Here is a 13847-nt window from a genome sequence, read left to right as displayed (position 1 = left end):
ACGCTAGAAAGCAAGTACTTAATTAATCTTTTAGAAGCATTTTTTTACAGCATCTTTTAGAAGTATGAAATCTTGTATTCTCGTGTAATGGTTTCCTAGTGTTGTTCAAATTATACTATTTTTTTACTTCATCTAAAATCAAATATTAGTAAAAATGGTATTAGTATCCGACATATGACATATTAATGTATCTTATCTAAATTTTAAAACAAATATATTAATTTTTAAATATAGTTTTTTTTGCCTATATCTAATTCCAAAAGAATAAAACTTAAAGAGTATATTTTTTAAAGAATGTTTGAGTTGAAGAATTGGCAAGAATTTTGGTTATGATGTATTATTATAAAAGATTAGCAGCTCCAATTCAACATTGAGGGGAAGGGTTTGACTTTGACTTGTGATTTGGGTATAGAGAAAAAGTTGGAGAGTATCTAGAATGTGAGAAAATAGCGTAGAGGGCACGTTTGTGTGGCCGCCTGATAATGTTGGTGAGTAAACCATTTCATTGATGAGGAGGTTTCAACCTAATACAACTTTCATGTGAAGTGTGAACAGAAGAAACATACAAATTTTCTGTTTTCTTTAGATCAACATGACTTGATTTAAGGAACTTTAAACATTTCAACGTACACATAAAGTTGTGTATTTTTTATTTCTATATGTATAATGTGTATTCAAAATGTTTTATATGATTGCATACCTCAAGAGTAACTAAAAAGGTAAGAAACATATTTGGAAAAAACTACTTCTACAAATTTGAGTAAGTTTTTAGGTATGCATGAAAAAACTGGTATAGGTACCTATAACATACAATTAACTATAATTTTAATTTACTTAATAAATAATAACTAAATTTAAAAAGTGATTGTTGTCAAATAATTGGGCCTTCGGGTATTATACTAAGCAAAATTCTAGATTACTAGAATATTCACCTTTTTTTTTAATCTAACTTCATTCTTAGAAAGTCATAAAAATAAAAATTCTTGGACACATGTACTATTAATTAATTAATATCTATTGGTTTGACGGCACATTGGAAGTTTGGAAGTGTACAACCTAACATTCTTAAAAACTTAGTCAAATACAATATTGGAAGTACTATTGCAAATGTATTTCATTTTTTGTGTACAATATTTCATTTTGTTTTCCACATAAATTGAGCACACACTAAACCTAAAATAAGTAAATTTAATATATTATTTGAATTTTAAAATATATTTGAAATCATTCAAACAAACAACACGAAAAAGAGTTTTTATATTTTAATTTAGTAATGATTAATTAATGAATTAATTGGAGCATTTTTGTTGTGTTGTAGTCATTCTCTTGCATAAGAAGATTCAAAATTTGTAACCTCACCTCTTAACTTCTTCTTCTTCTTCTTCTTCTTCTTCTTCTTCTTCTTCTTCTTCTTCTTCCTCATTCCAATTCTCAATTCTTCTCTATTCCTTCAATCTATCTATCTATCTATCTACAGTTGGCACTTGCTAGCATTCTTCATCATCATGGCCGGTCGCTACGATAGTAACCCCTTCGACGAAGAAGAGCAAGTCAACCCCTTCTCTGTAAGTCCCCTCTTTTCTATATGCTTGTATTTTTTCTCAATTTCATCTCCTTACACTCTTAATTCCAACTATTCTTTTATTTTCCCTTTCAATTTCACACCTTGCTTGCTTCATACTTACTATTTCCTATTATGCAAATATTTATGAAGGACTTTTATTTCAATTATCTCTCATTTAACATTATTAGGCTGGTATTTAGGTCACTCTAGTATTAAATGGTTTTCGTTGTTCATCAATATTGTACAATTTATTCAAACAATACTATGAATTATTCAAAAATTTCAGAATTCTGGAAGTGTTGCCCCTGTCACAAATTCAAGACTTGCACCTCTTAATCCTGAACCCGTTGATTATAATTATGGCTTTGGTGCCACAGTTGATATACCTCTTGATTCATCATCAAATGTAAGTGTAGTAAAATAGATTCTGTTGAAATACTTTATCTTTTTTCGTACACGTTTATAAATGTATTACATGTTTTATTTCAAGAATTCATGGTTTTCTAATATGTTTTAACATTAGGATGTGAAAAAGAAGGAAAAAGAACTCCAAGCTAAGGAGGCTGAATTGAGAAGACGGGAACAGGTATACGATCGCATCTATTGGCCTCTATATGTACAATATTGTTTTATGTTGTATTTTGGTTTCTTTTTTGCTTTTGTCCTCTTCCGGTATCTTGTTGTCCACGACATAATTTTCATTTTCATGCCTTACATATGAAACTTTTATCCCGAGAAAACTAGTATTTACTGTGGAATCTAATTTTCATTGCTAAGTTTCAATTTGTATGTTTCCGTGTAGGAACAATTAGCTAGACCAATGTTTAATGGATAAATAATACATACTGACTTAATTAACAACTCTGTTTTTTTAATCTGAACTAACTTATTTTTATATAAATAAATTTCTGAAGTGTAGTGCTTGAATCTTTGTGGTTACTATATTATTTTTTAAAAATTGGACACCGTGAGGGCATATGAAATTGCTGTGATTAGAAGGTTGGTTGATCTCTGGAATAGTGGATATTCTTTAACATGTGTTAGCCTCTACAAATCTTGGTGTCTCCTATTATATGTTTGGAATGTATATGTTGAAGTTCATTTTCAGTTAACTTTGTGTATATGAAGCTTTGAGTACTAGTTTCTTTTTAAATAAGCATGCCTGGAATTACCTGCATTTTTATGTCTATTAATTTATCAAAATGCAGGAACTCAGACGGAAAGAAGAAGCCATTTCACGAGGTAGTTTACATTTCCTGTATTTGTGATTAAGTTTATTTCTTTACTTAGTTGTTTTCTATTTGTGTCTGCATTCAATTGAATGCTGGAATAAAACTACCACTTGAGGATTCTATAGGTAAGTGGGATTCCGTTATGTATTGTCGGCTCATTCTACACGTGATTTGGGCACTTATCTCCTAGAAAAGTTTGAACTAATGCTTTAACTTGACAATCAATATCTTTAGTTCTGCTTTTATCCTTAGCATGTATTCACTTTGTTTTGCAGCTGGAATTGTTATTGAGGAGAAGAATTGGCCACCATTTTTCCCAATTATCCATCACGATATCCCGAATGAGATTCCAATTCACCTTCAAAGACTTCAATATGTTGCATTTAGTTCGTTGTTGGGTAAGTTATCCTATTTTGTTTTCTTTTTGTGGGGATGATTATTGGCTCACACCACACAGAGCGAGGTAGTACTCAATAAGCAAACAAGAGGGTGCAGCATTGCTTTTAAACGGTCTCAATTGCAAACTTTACATCTTAGTATACTGATAAGTATTGAAAGTCAGCCTTTTCCTTTTTGTTTTCCATGCCCCCAATATATATATAAAACCTGTTTTGTGAGTATGCAATGACATGATGAATGCATTTTCTATTTAGTTCTTCTTAGCTTTGGTGAAAATACTGTTTTGATTTGATGATAGTTATAATACAAAATGTATCTATACGACTATAACGTATATTCAGCAGGTCAATTTATTTTATACCCAAAAATGAAAATATGTGATGTGATACAGTCCATTGTCAATGATGATTGACGATATATGAGATGATGCAGGGCTAGTGTTGTGCCTTACATGGAATGTTATAGCCGTCACTTCAGCTTGGATTAAGGGAGAAGGTCAGTTTAGCTATGGATGAAAAATTTGTATGGGTTATAAGATGGCTTGAAATATAAATTTGATTCAACAAATTCCATGCATGTGGAACTTGCCCTTGTTTGCTGTAGGTGTAAAAATATGGTTTCTTGCAATTATCTACTTCATAGCAGGGGTTCCTGGAGCATATGTCCTGTGGTATCGCCCATTATATCGTGCGTTTAGGTAATTATTCCCAATACTTGCATTTGAATGTTTGATTTTTGCCAATAAAATTTAAAATTGCAAGCATTTCTTTTATATTGCTTCACTTGTGTAAGACCAAAATATATTCTTTAGATTATTTCTGAGTGTGAGCGAATTTGTCACATTTGGTGATGTCCATAGTTATTCTAACAGAACAGTAATCATAGAAATTTTAAACTAGTTAAATGAACTAATGCATTGGAATTTCTTCTGTACCAAAGGGGATAGGGTTCTATTTTATTTTCTATTTTGTTTTATTTTATTTTCTATTAAGTCGAACTATTTGAAGGTCTATTACATTGTTCTGTCATCCAATTCTGGAAAGATGAGGTTGTTTATTGATAGTGCTATTAAATTTAATAGTGCTATCTTTCTGATTTGAATACTCTCTTGATTGTGGATTTGTTGCATTGTTACTTTTGCAGGACGGATAGTGCTATTAAATTTGGACGATTTTTCCTGTTTTACTTGGTAAATTGACTATTTTCCTTTTTGTACGTTAGCTTTGTTTTATGTATTCAGCAAATTTTAATCAGCATAATTTCTTTTTCTGCTTACAGCTTCACCTTGGGTTCTGTATCTTAGCTGCAGTTGCTCCTCCTATAGTTTTCAAAGGAAAATCCCTGACGTATGTTGACTTCATATATACACACCTTATTTAATACGACACTTTTGCATATTCCTTATTGCTTATACATAGGGTTTTATCGTGTGACCTGAAGATTGATGATTTTAAACTGCCTTTCCACAAACTTGATTTTTAACACAAAGGTGCTATTTGATCCATGTGCTCAACCCTAATTAGTTGGAAAAAGGCATTTATTGATGTTTTCTATAATAGAAGTGAAAGAAGTATCTTTGAAAAACAAACTATAGTATTTGTCATGAATTGAACCTAGGACATGTAGACAATTAAGTACTCTACACAAAACATACCTGAGCTGAAGTCTTACATGATCCTAGAATAACTAAGAAAGTCAGACTGGTAGGCATGTTGGTAAAAATGGTCATTCTCATTTATTTGGCCTAATGCTTGGTAATATCTTCTCATTGATACAGAGGCATTCTGTCAGCCATAGATGTGATTGGTGACCATACTTTGATTGGGGTAAGTATGTCTCTCCTGAAGTATATATATTATTCCTGCATTCTGTTTGATATTTGTTGAGGATTGCCATTGCTTTGACGATTTTACACATGCTATGCCAAATTAACATTTGCATCATGAGCCACATTACAGTTCTAAAGCAAATAATGCAAAATCTAAGAAATGAAAATATTTCTGCTTAACGGCGTTATGTCCACTTTCTTGTAGATTTTCTACTTCGTTGGATTTGGATTGTTCTGTCTTGAAACATTAATCAGCGTCTGGGTTATTCAGGTTTGATTAAACTTTCCAATATTTTAGCATTTCTTGAAGTGGATGCACCTATCACTAAGAATGCACATAACTAAAGTGCCTGTAACGTGCTAATTTTTTGCTTTGGTTGCATACAGCAAGTATATATGTACTTCCGTGGCGGGGGTAAGACTGCTGAGATGAAGAGGGAAGCTGCACTAGGAGCAATGGGGGCTGCTCTACGATGAAGCGCCTTGTGAAGGCAGTATGAATGCCCTGGCTGTGTTTGGTTGTGTTGTAAATTACTTGCAACAGAAATTGCTGACAAAAATATTTCAACGATATATATATATTTGCTGTTTCTCTCTTGTTTAACAGCTACCTGTTACATGTGGTCTGTTAAATGTATATTATAAGCAGAAAGTGTAGACATTAAGTGGTTTGGTAAAAGCATGCAACATTTCATTGAGTTATATATAGTTTTGTGGACTAGATATGTCACATTTTTTGTACAAATAAGCTCACACAGGATGATAAACACTTCACTGCTATGCCTGTTCACCTCATTTGCAAACTGACATCTAAAATCTAATGTTCGACAAAAGATAAGTGAAGCTGGTAAATTGTTATTTATTCTTAAAATTGAGCTTTATGATTGATAAGACATTTGAAGGTAATGGGCCAGACTTTTGATATACTACTACAGCTTCTGATGTTTTCCTATGATAAATGGTTGCTTTTTAGGTTATGTCAATAATTCTTCCAATGAAAAGAATATATATTTGCACGAATTATTAGTCATATGTCTAATTTGAACCAGTCTGAAGCTACAAAACTGCGCTGAAAGTCAGTAATAAATCACCGCTTTGCTTAGAGGACATTGAAGATTAGAGTCATTCTATATAAACTCTTCAAGAAGTAATTTTAGAAAAATAAAAATTGAATGATCTTACACTAAATGAGTATTCTTATAAGTTGGGAGTAACTTGTTCACCTAACTATAAGCTCCTTCGTCTAATTTTTCTATAAACTACTGAAGACTCTGTTAAATTATGATGTAAATATTGATTTCATTTGAAAAGTATTGATTAGTTTATATTCTTAATCCAAATTGGGTCCAAATGTTTCTTTCTTAACGATAATAACATTTCTCAAGTTAGTCCACTTGCCTTTTTAATAGAGGTTCACTTACACACCTCCTCATTGGTACATGGTGAATGTTTATTCAATCTTCTATTTTTTCGGCTTTTTATAGGATTTTAACTTTTGACGGTATAAAATGCACTACTAGATCTTAGCTTCTGGTAGTGTATTTGACCTATCACATTTCCAAAGAATAAATGTGATTTAAGTCCTTCTAAAATTAGTCTATTTTGTTGGAAAAAAAAAGATTAGTCTCTTAATTTTTTATTATTTTTAGTCCTCCATATTTTAGTTGTTTGCAAGAATAATCCATGTTAAAAATCCGTTGTTGAGGATGATGATGATTAATTGAGTGAGACTTGTTAGATATTTTAATTGACATAATGTCCATATGGCAAGTGACTCAACAATTATATAAATTTTATATCATTAATTATATTTTAATTAATTAAAATAAAATGATTTAATTAATAAATAAAATGATAAATTAATATTTTCAATGAAATCAATTAATCAAAAATAAAATAGCAAATCTCTTGACATTCCCAACAATTTGGCCGCCACTCACCCTACGTTACACCTTCTGTTGGCCACAAAGGCCCAAATTATCATATTTTCTTTTAAAAATACTCATAATCATTTAAGGAGTTGGTCTACTAGAGCATAAGGAGTTATATCGAACATATTGCGAATTCAAGCCCTCATTAGTCTCCTTGACTTACGTAGCTTACCTTGCATTCATGTTTACAACAACACCCTACATGTGAACAATTTCACTTTGGAAAATGCTAATAAATGCCAAGGACATTTGTTAAATAAATAACAATATGTTTGGATTGAAGTTTGACGTTTCTCGTGTTTCTAGATATTTTGGACGTAGAAACTGTGAAGCTACAATTAGTAGCATGCGACGAGATTTACTTTGACCGTGAATTCAAATATTTACTAAATATAAAATTTTTATATTAAAAATATATTAGAAGTTTTGTTTTAAACTTTTTTGAAATATTAAAATTTATTGTTTTCAATAATTTTTTTATTTTTTTTAAACACGAGACTTGAGATTTACTAAAAAGAAAAAACAGACAAACAAACAAATAGTTATACGAAAACAAAGTTTAAACAAACACAGCTATTAAATTTAGCGATGTACTAAAGGGAAAATGTTATTAATAAAAAAAAATGTTAGGCACTTTGGATTTCTATGTGACACTTACCAATATACTTAAATATAGTTTCAATGGTGATAGCTTTATTTGTAAGTTGATATACTATAAATGAACTCCTATATATATATATATCAAAAGTGTGGAACCGTTTAAAATTTGTATTCTGAATCACTAGATCTAAATATATATTTGAGGCTGGTCGGTTCATATCACAATACGACCTAAACTTTAATTTGTCTATCTTCTCATATCTAAATACAACTTCCCTACCGAAACTGCATTTTCACCAAATTATTAAGGGTAACAATGCCACGTAATAATAAACTATATAGCTTCATATAAATATTAAGTAAAATTACACTCCACAGTAATATCCATCGAGAAAACCATCCCACAAATTTTCTTTTGATCTATAGATATAGAAATAGGCATAAAGAAACTCAACTAAGCAGAGATCATATGTATCTAGCTAGTTTCTGTTTATTTTATCTAAAAAGGTGATCAATAAAGATCACCATATATCGTAAGTTGTTGCATACATAATAATATAAGTATATTATACTAACGACAACAACTTTACCGTTAATAATTACTACTCTGTAATAAAATACACCAAAAATAATCAAAGAAAATGAATATATTTGATATAAATATATTAGTTTTCTTTGACAAAATTTGAGTATATTTTATTATGGAGTAAAATGGTGCAGTTATATTCGTTCAACAATAAGCGTTGCACTTCTTTTTGCAATCAATAGTACATCCACCGCCACCGCCGCCACCGCCATAGCCCTTACCGGAACGGCTGAAAGAGGTGAAACACTTAGCTGGACATGTCAATTTTTTCTGGTAACAAGGACCTTTGTCTTTGCAGACAACAGAGTTTGTTATTATACCATTTCTAGAATGTCCTCCATTCGGACCTCCATACCCGGATCCATATCCACCTCCAATTCCATTACCAAACCCGTTTCCAAATCCGGGTATGTTAAACCCTCCTCCAGGTCCAAAAAAGCCTCCAACACCACCACCTTGATTGTTGTTTTTGCCTTGAGTAGGAGGAGAAACGGGTCGGGTCGCAAAAGAAGATGAAACAATGAGCAATAGAGTAGTGAAGAAGAAGAGAAAGCTTGTACTAGGTTTCATTTTGTTGATATATGAGAAAAGAGGAGATAGATTTCACTAAGAGGGATGAATTAATAATTTAAATATATATATAATGTTAGTGGCATTTATTGGGAGGGTGTGGAGGACAGATGGGGAGATTTAATTAAAATCTTTAAGTTGGTTGGCTCCATGCCTCCATTTATTTATTATATATTACTACTTACTATCTTTATTTACTTTACTGCATGCCTTTTTCACTCCAAGGGAACAAACACTACTCTGTCAAATTAAATACTTATTTGTACGTCTTCCATATCCATTTCTATTATTTGCTCTACTGTTCAAATTTCACATATACTTACTGTACATATCCTTATCACTTAACCATGTTTGCAATTGAGTTACTTAGTTCTACATGTATAATCAGGGCCCACTATTATTTTCCCCCAAGTTAACTTCTGTAAACAAGTCAAAATTGTGGTGCCAAAATTCAATACAATAAATGAAGTTTCTGACTTCTGAAACCAATTTGTGCATAAGTCACCATCAATAATGCTGCTCATCTTACAAACATCTCAATGGGACACACATTTCTTTCCTGTCTCCTCTGCCCTATTACATTTATTTACATGTAAGATGTGATACATGAAAACACATTTTCATTTCACACACATAATAGATGTTCTATAAAAATTCTATATGAAATAATACGTACATAAATGTATGTTGCCTTATGTTTAGTTTAGTGTATGTTTGAATTCGGGGAGAGTTAATCAAAATTAGAATGTGTTATCGTGATTTTGGCTAAAAATATACTTAATATTTCAACCAAATCACAATACCACCTTATGAAACAACTTGTGTTTCTTTAAATCTAGACTTAAGAGATAATTTGGATACTTCTTTTGAAAAGCACTTACAAGATAATAAAACAAAATGGCAAAGCATGTTATGCAAAACCAAAACTAAAAGATGAAAATTTATTCACATTATTTGTTGTTATGTATACATTTATATTTATAGAAACCTTCTCAAAGGCTAGAGGAGCCCCAACTTGCATCAACAGCATCAATGATCTTTTCATGTAGTGAAGCTCCAGAACAAGCGATTATACCGCGATCTAGACCTTCTAAGTATAAGCCTTTTGAGAAATCTAGGGGACATCCTCCAGCATCTGTTACCACCCCACCAGCCTCTTGTATGATGATAACACCTGCAGCATGATCCCATATTTTCTCCTTGTAACCTGCCCTTGCAAATTTCATGAAAACCTCAGCATCTCCACGAGCTATTGCTGCATATTTCACCATGCTGTATACTCTCAATGGTTGCTTCCTGTACAGTACATTTGATGAAAAATAACTATCTTATAACGCTATAACTATATACTTAACAGCACATTCAATGTCGTTAAATAGCGGCTATAATTGCAGTATAGGCTATTGCATAGCAGAATTCAAATTGATCTCTATTGCTCTGCAATAGTACAAAGTATTGTGAAATAATGGCTATTAGGCATGGCAACAGGGTGGGGCGGAGGCGGTTTTTGCCTCCCCCACCCCGCACCCGAGAAGTCGGGAAAAACCCACACCCGTTTTTATCGGGTGTGAAATTTAAGTCTCACCTCTGCTCGTGATGGGGTTCGAGTTTCCCCGTCCGCACCCGCACCTATTGATATATATAAAATAATAAATTTAAATTCATATTTATTATAATTAATATAGCAAAATAATTATTATTATACAATAATAAAATTTTAAAAATATTAAAATCATATTTTCTATAAAGAGATGATTATAATTTTTAATATTAAAAAAATATTAAATATATACATGTATATAAAATTCAAAAATGACAATAATATTACTAGCGAGGCGGGTTCGGGTGCGAGCCGGATATCAACACCGCCAAACCCGCCCCCGCCCCCGCCCCCGAGTTTTAATATCGGGGAAAATCCGCACCCACGCCCAATGAAAGCGGGTTTTTTCCGCCAAAATCACGACGAGTTCAGGTGGATATCCGCGGGTGCGGGTTGTGTTGCCATCCCTAACGGACTATAAGGGCATTATAGTACTATGACATAGCGGGATGTTAAAAAACACTATTTTCTGCAATCAGCAGACAACACTGAGCACATTTGTGTTGTCTTGGTGACTTTTTCAAATGTTTTCAACCTTTTCACATATATAAATGGGAATCTAACTAGTTAAACTGCACATTTAGGTGTGGAGCATTAAACTACACACATCACAATTTCTACTTTCTGTAGTATTTAACAACCTCTTCATCTCAAGAGTACTAATTTAACATGATTATTGGACCTTATTCAAGAATTTTAAATTTTAACATGTATCTATAGTAATTTAACGGGGATACTTAAGAAGAACACAAGAATAATCACCAATGTAATATGTCTATATGTTGTCAATTATACAATAAAAATCAAGAGGTGAAAAAGGAGGCAGAAAGTAATTGATGTTGAATGGAAATGAAAAAATAAATGCACCTGAGACCAACACTGTGAGCTAGTCCTGCAGTAAAAGAATGGCTTGAATTGGCCTTCTCAACCGGTTCACAAAAAGTGGCCAATGCTGGATGGTCAATAGAAGAGACAAATACTTGTTTTGCATGGTTTGGCCACACAAACATCTTATTCACATGAAGCAGTGGCTGCATCCAAGCCTTTCCACTGCCCTTTTTAGCATAAAGAACACAACCTTTATTCCAACTTTCCGAAGATGGAGGAGTCAACTTCGATACAATCCTATGATATCGGTGTTGATAACTTAACCATTCCTTCCTCATTGGGTAATTAGGACAGCCAAGAACACCAAGCACTACTTCTCCATTCTCTACAAGTGCTAGAGCTACAGCATATTGATCGCCGCGCACGAATCCTAATGTGCCATCAACAGGATCTAGTACCCAAAATCTTCCAAAAGGACCTCCGGTTGAGTTACAACGACTAATGATATCGAGAACTTCTGAAGTCCCAAGAGATGATTTTGGCTTCTGAATTCCGAATCGAGGCGCTTCAGCTAGGCATTCATTCACAGTTTTAACCACGGACTGTAATAGTTCAGAAGAATTATCCTTGGAAAGTGTTTGAACATCTTCTTCAGCTACGATCGATATATTTTCGGTTCCTAGACAATCGGACAATATCCAGCTGACAACTGCTTGGACACTCCAATCTATTCAAATACCATAATGAAGACTACAATTAAAACATGATCATACATTGAAACTTTACAATGAGAAGGGAGATTATGGTATGTAATAAAATAATTAAGAAGATCATGATTTCAATTATGATTGCACCTTACTCAATTCAATACTAGTAGCAGGCATCTAAAGTTGGAAATGTAAAATGACCACTGCAAAGGTCTAAATTAATACTTCTCAATATTTTGAAAAACTTGTATTCTTTTAAAAGTAGAAAGGCACTAAGTCCTTCTTTGGTAAATCAGTATATGGTCTTTAGAATTTCTTGTATTGTCAGCAAAAATGGTAAACGGGCGAGTTTCCACTTTTCAGATTTTTCTTTCCTTCTTTCCAAGGAGGGCAAGAGAGATATGAGTAACTCAAGAAAAGGTCAAATAGTGTTATTAAATAGCGGCCATGACGCCGCCATGGTGTAACAACGTGGTGGATTTGTTGACAACTGCTATAGTCAATTTGTGAAGGGATGGCTGCCATGGCGGTGCTATAGGCCGCAATGATGTGTTTATGTGGCGGATTTTTTGCCTTCTGCCGTATTCCGCCATCGACAACACTGAAAACTGAAGTCAATATATCTATGTATTTGAATGATTCAACCAAAGTTGAGACAATAATATTTCCATGTAACAATTCAGTTCAGCTAAGAGTAGTTTGCTCATGAAACAAGATATAGCCATCGAAATCACTGTATAAATCTTGCGAAGTGATTATGAAAGGACACAGCTAGGTGAATAAATATGAAAAAGGATAAAAACTCTAGGGTAAATCAGCTGATGAGGCCATATATGGACTTCACAAAGTTTTCATTATACTTATGTCGTGCTCCTTGTTTCCTTATTAGAAATCACGGCACAAAATAAAGAATGCTACTACGAATTTATCAAATTTCACACACTTTTGGTTGCAATGAAGTATATTACTCTATTGCCATTTTCAACACCATTGATTTTGTCTTGACTTTAAACCAATTTAGGATATATATATTGGTTTGAATATGTCATTTTGTATAAAACAAGGTTTACATGCCTCTCTTGGACTTATGTCACAAGCTACATGCCTCTCTTGGACTTATGTCACAAGCAGGTAGCTCTTGGTGAGTTAAGAGACACCGAAAGAGGTCTAGAGTTCAAACTAACATAACCTACTAATTCACTCACTAACACACTAACATTTGCCTATTAAAATGGAAAAATAGGCAAAGTCATAACTAATTTGTGAAGTCTCCAATAGACAACTTTTCTAAGGCATGTTTGACTGAGTTTTGTATATTTACCAAGTTCCCTAAACAAACCTCCATTACTCCAAAGTTGCTGCAAGACAATATAATATCCAATTCCAATGCAAACATTCAAATAAACCCATGTTCCAAAATTGAAAAAGATGTGTTTTTTTGGATACACAACAAAAACTAAACTACCTACAACATGAATTCATAGCAAAAACAAAGAATTAAGAGAAAGAAGAGAGGAAAAAGACTCACCAGCAACAGTAACAGGAGAGTTGTCATCCTTGGATTCAACCTGATGATTGGTGTTTGAAATCAAAGTGTCCTGCACTCTCTGACAAAGGGAAGAAGCCATCTGCACTGCTCTAACAGCAACATCCAATTCCTTGAAATACTCTTCTTTGGAGAAAAGACTCAATTTTTTATGATCCTCCTCTTCCTCCATGACAGAGGAAGAACAAGTTTGGTCGAATTTTGATAGAAAAGCAATGTGGCTCCTTGAGAAGTTGTTGTAGGGAAGTGAAAGTGAGATGGAACAGGAACCTCGTACAAGTGGTTGTGGTTGTTCTGAAACGTGGGTGAGTGTGAATGCATCATTATTGTTGTATCTGCTTGTTTGCCCCAACAACAACATACTACTACGTGGGATTATTGTGGCGGAGATGGAACAATATAAAGACATGTTTAATGTTATGTTTGTGTACACAACAAATTCACCAAACTCTCTTT

At 33.0% G+C, this 13847-nt stretch overlaps 3 protein-coding genes across 3 annotated transcripts in view; 1 reads left to right on the top strand and 2 right to left on the bottom strand.

The window, feature by feature from the left end:
• The first annotated feature begins 1322 nt into the window (after nt 1–1322).
• Nucleotides 1323–5727, top strand: LOC101503765 (secretory carrier-associated membrane protein). Its single transcript, XM_004485665.4, has 12 exons — nt 1323–1565; nt 1851–1970; nt 2088–2150; nt 2773–2806; nt 3072–3194; nt 3628–3690; nt 3799–3892; nt 4339–4384; nt 4474–4541; nt 4973–5021; nt 5229–5294; nt 5411–5727. Exons 1-12 carry the CDS (start codon nt 1506–1508, stop codon nt 5498–5500), a joined length of 876 nt encoding a protein of 291 aa, XP_004485722.1. The 5' UTR covers nt 1323–1505; the 3' UTR covers nt 5501–5727.
• A 2151-nt stretch (nt 5728–7878) lies between these two features.
• Nucleotides 7879–8774, bottom strand: LOC101504093 (uncharacterized). Its single transcript, XM_004485666.4, has one exon. It carries the CDS (start codon nt 8708–8710, stop codon nt 8285–8287), a length of 426 nt encoding a protein of 141 aa, XP_004485723.1. The 5' UTR covers nt 8711–8774; the 3' UTR covers nt 7879–8284.
• Nucleotides 8775–9620: 846 nt separating this feature from the next.
• The window catches only part of LOC101503428 (3',5'-bisphosphate nucleotidase AHL-like), a 4251-nt gene continuing 24 nt past the window's right edge, over nt 9621–13847 (bottom strand). Inside the window, exons 1-3 of the mRNA XM_004485664.4 lie at nt 13374–13847; nt 11178–11865; nt 9621–10006 (exon numbers count right to left, since the gene is read on the bottom strand). The exon at nt 13374–13847 is cut by the window's right edge and continues 24 nt beyond it. Coding sequence (XP_004485721.1) covers nt 9703–10006; nt 11178–11865; nt 13374–13800 — 1419 coding nt within the window. The 5' untranslated portion in view covers nt 13801–13847 and the 3' untranslated portion in view covers nt 9621–9702. The remainder of the gene's footprint in view (nt 10007–11177; nt 11866–13373) is intronic.

This window comes from Cicer arietinum, chromosome 1 (genome assembly GCF_000331145.2).
Source record: "Cicer arietinum cultivar CDC Frontier isolate Library 1 chromosome 1, Cicar.CDCFrontier_v2.0, whole genome shotgun sequence".
Lineage (NCBI taxonomy): Eukaryota > Viridiplantae > Streptophyta > Magnoliopsida > Fabales > Fabaceae > Cicer > Cicer arietinum.
The sequence above is the reverse complement of the archived record's forward strand: the minus strand, read 5'-3'. Positions and strand labels throughout refer to the sequence as shown.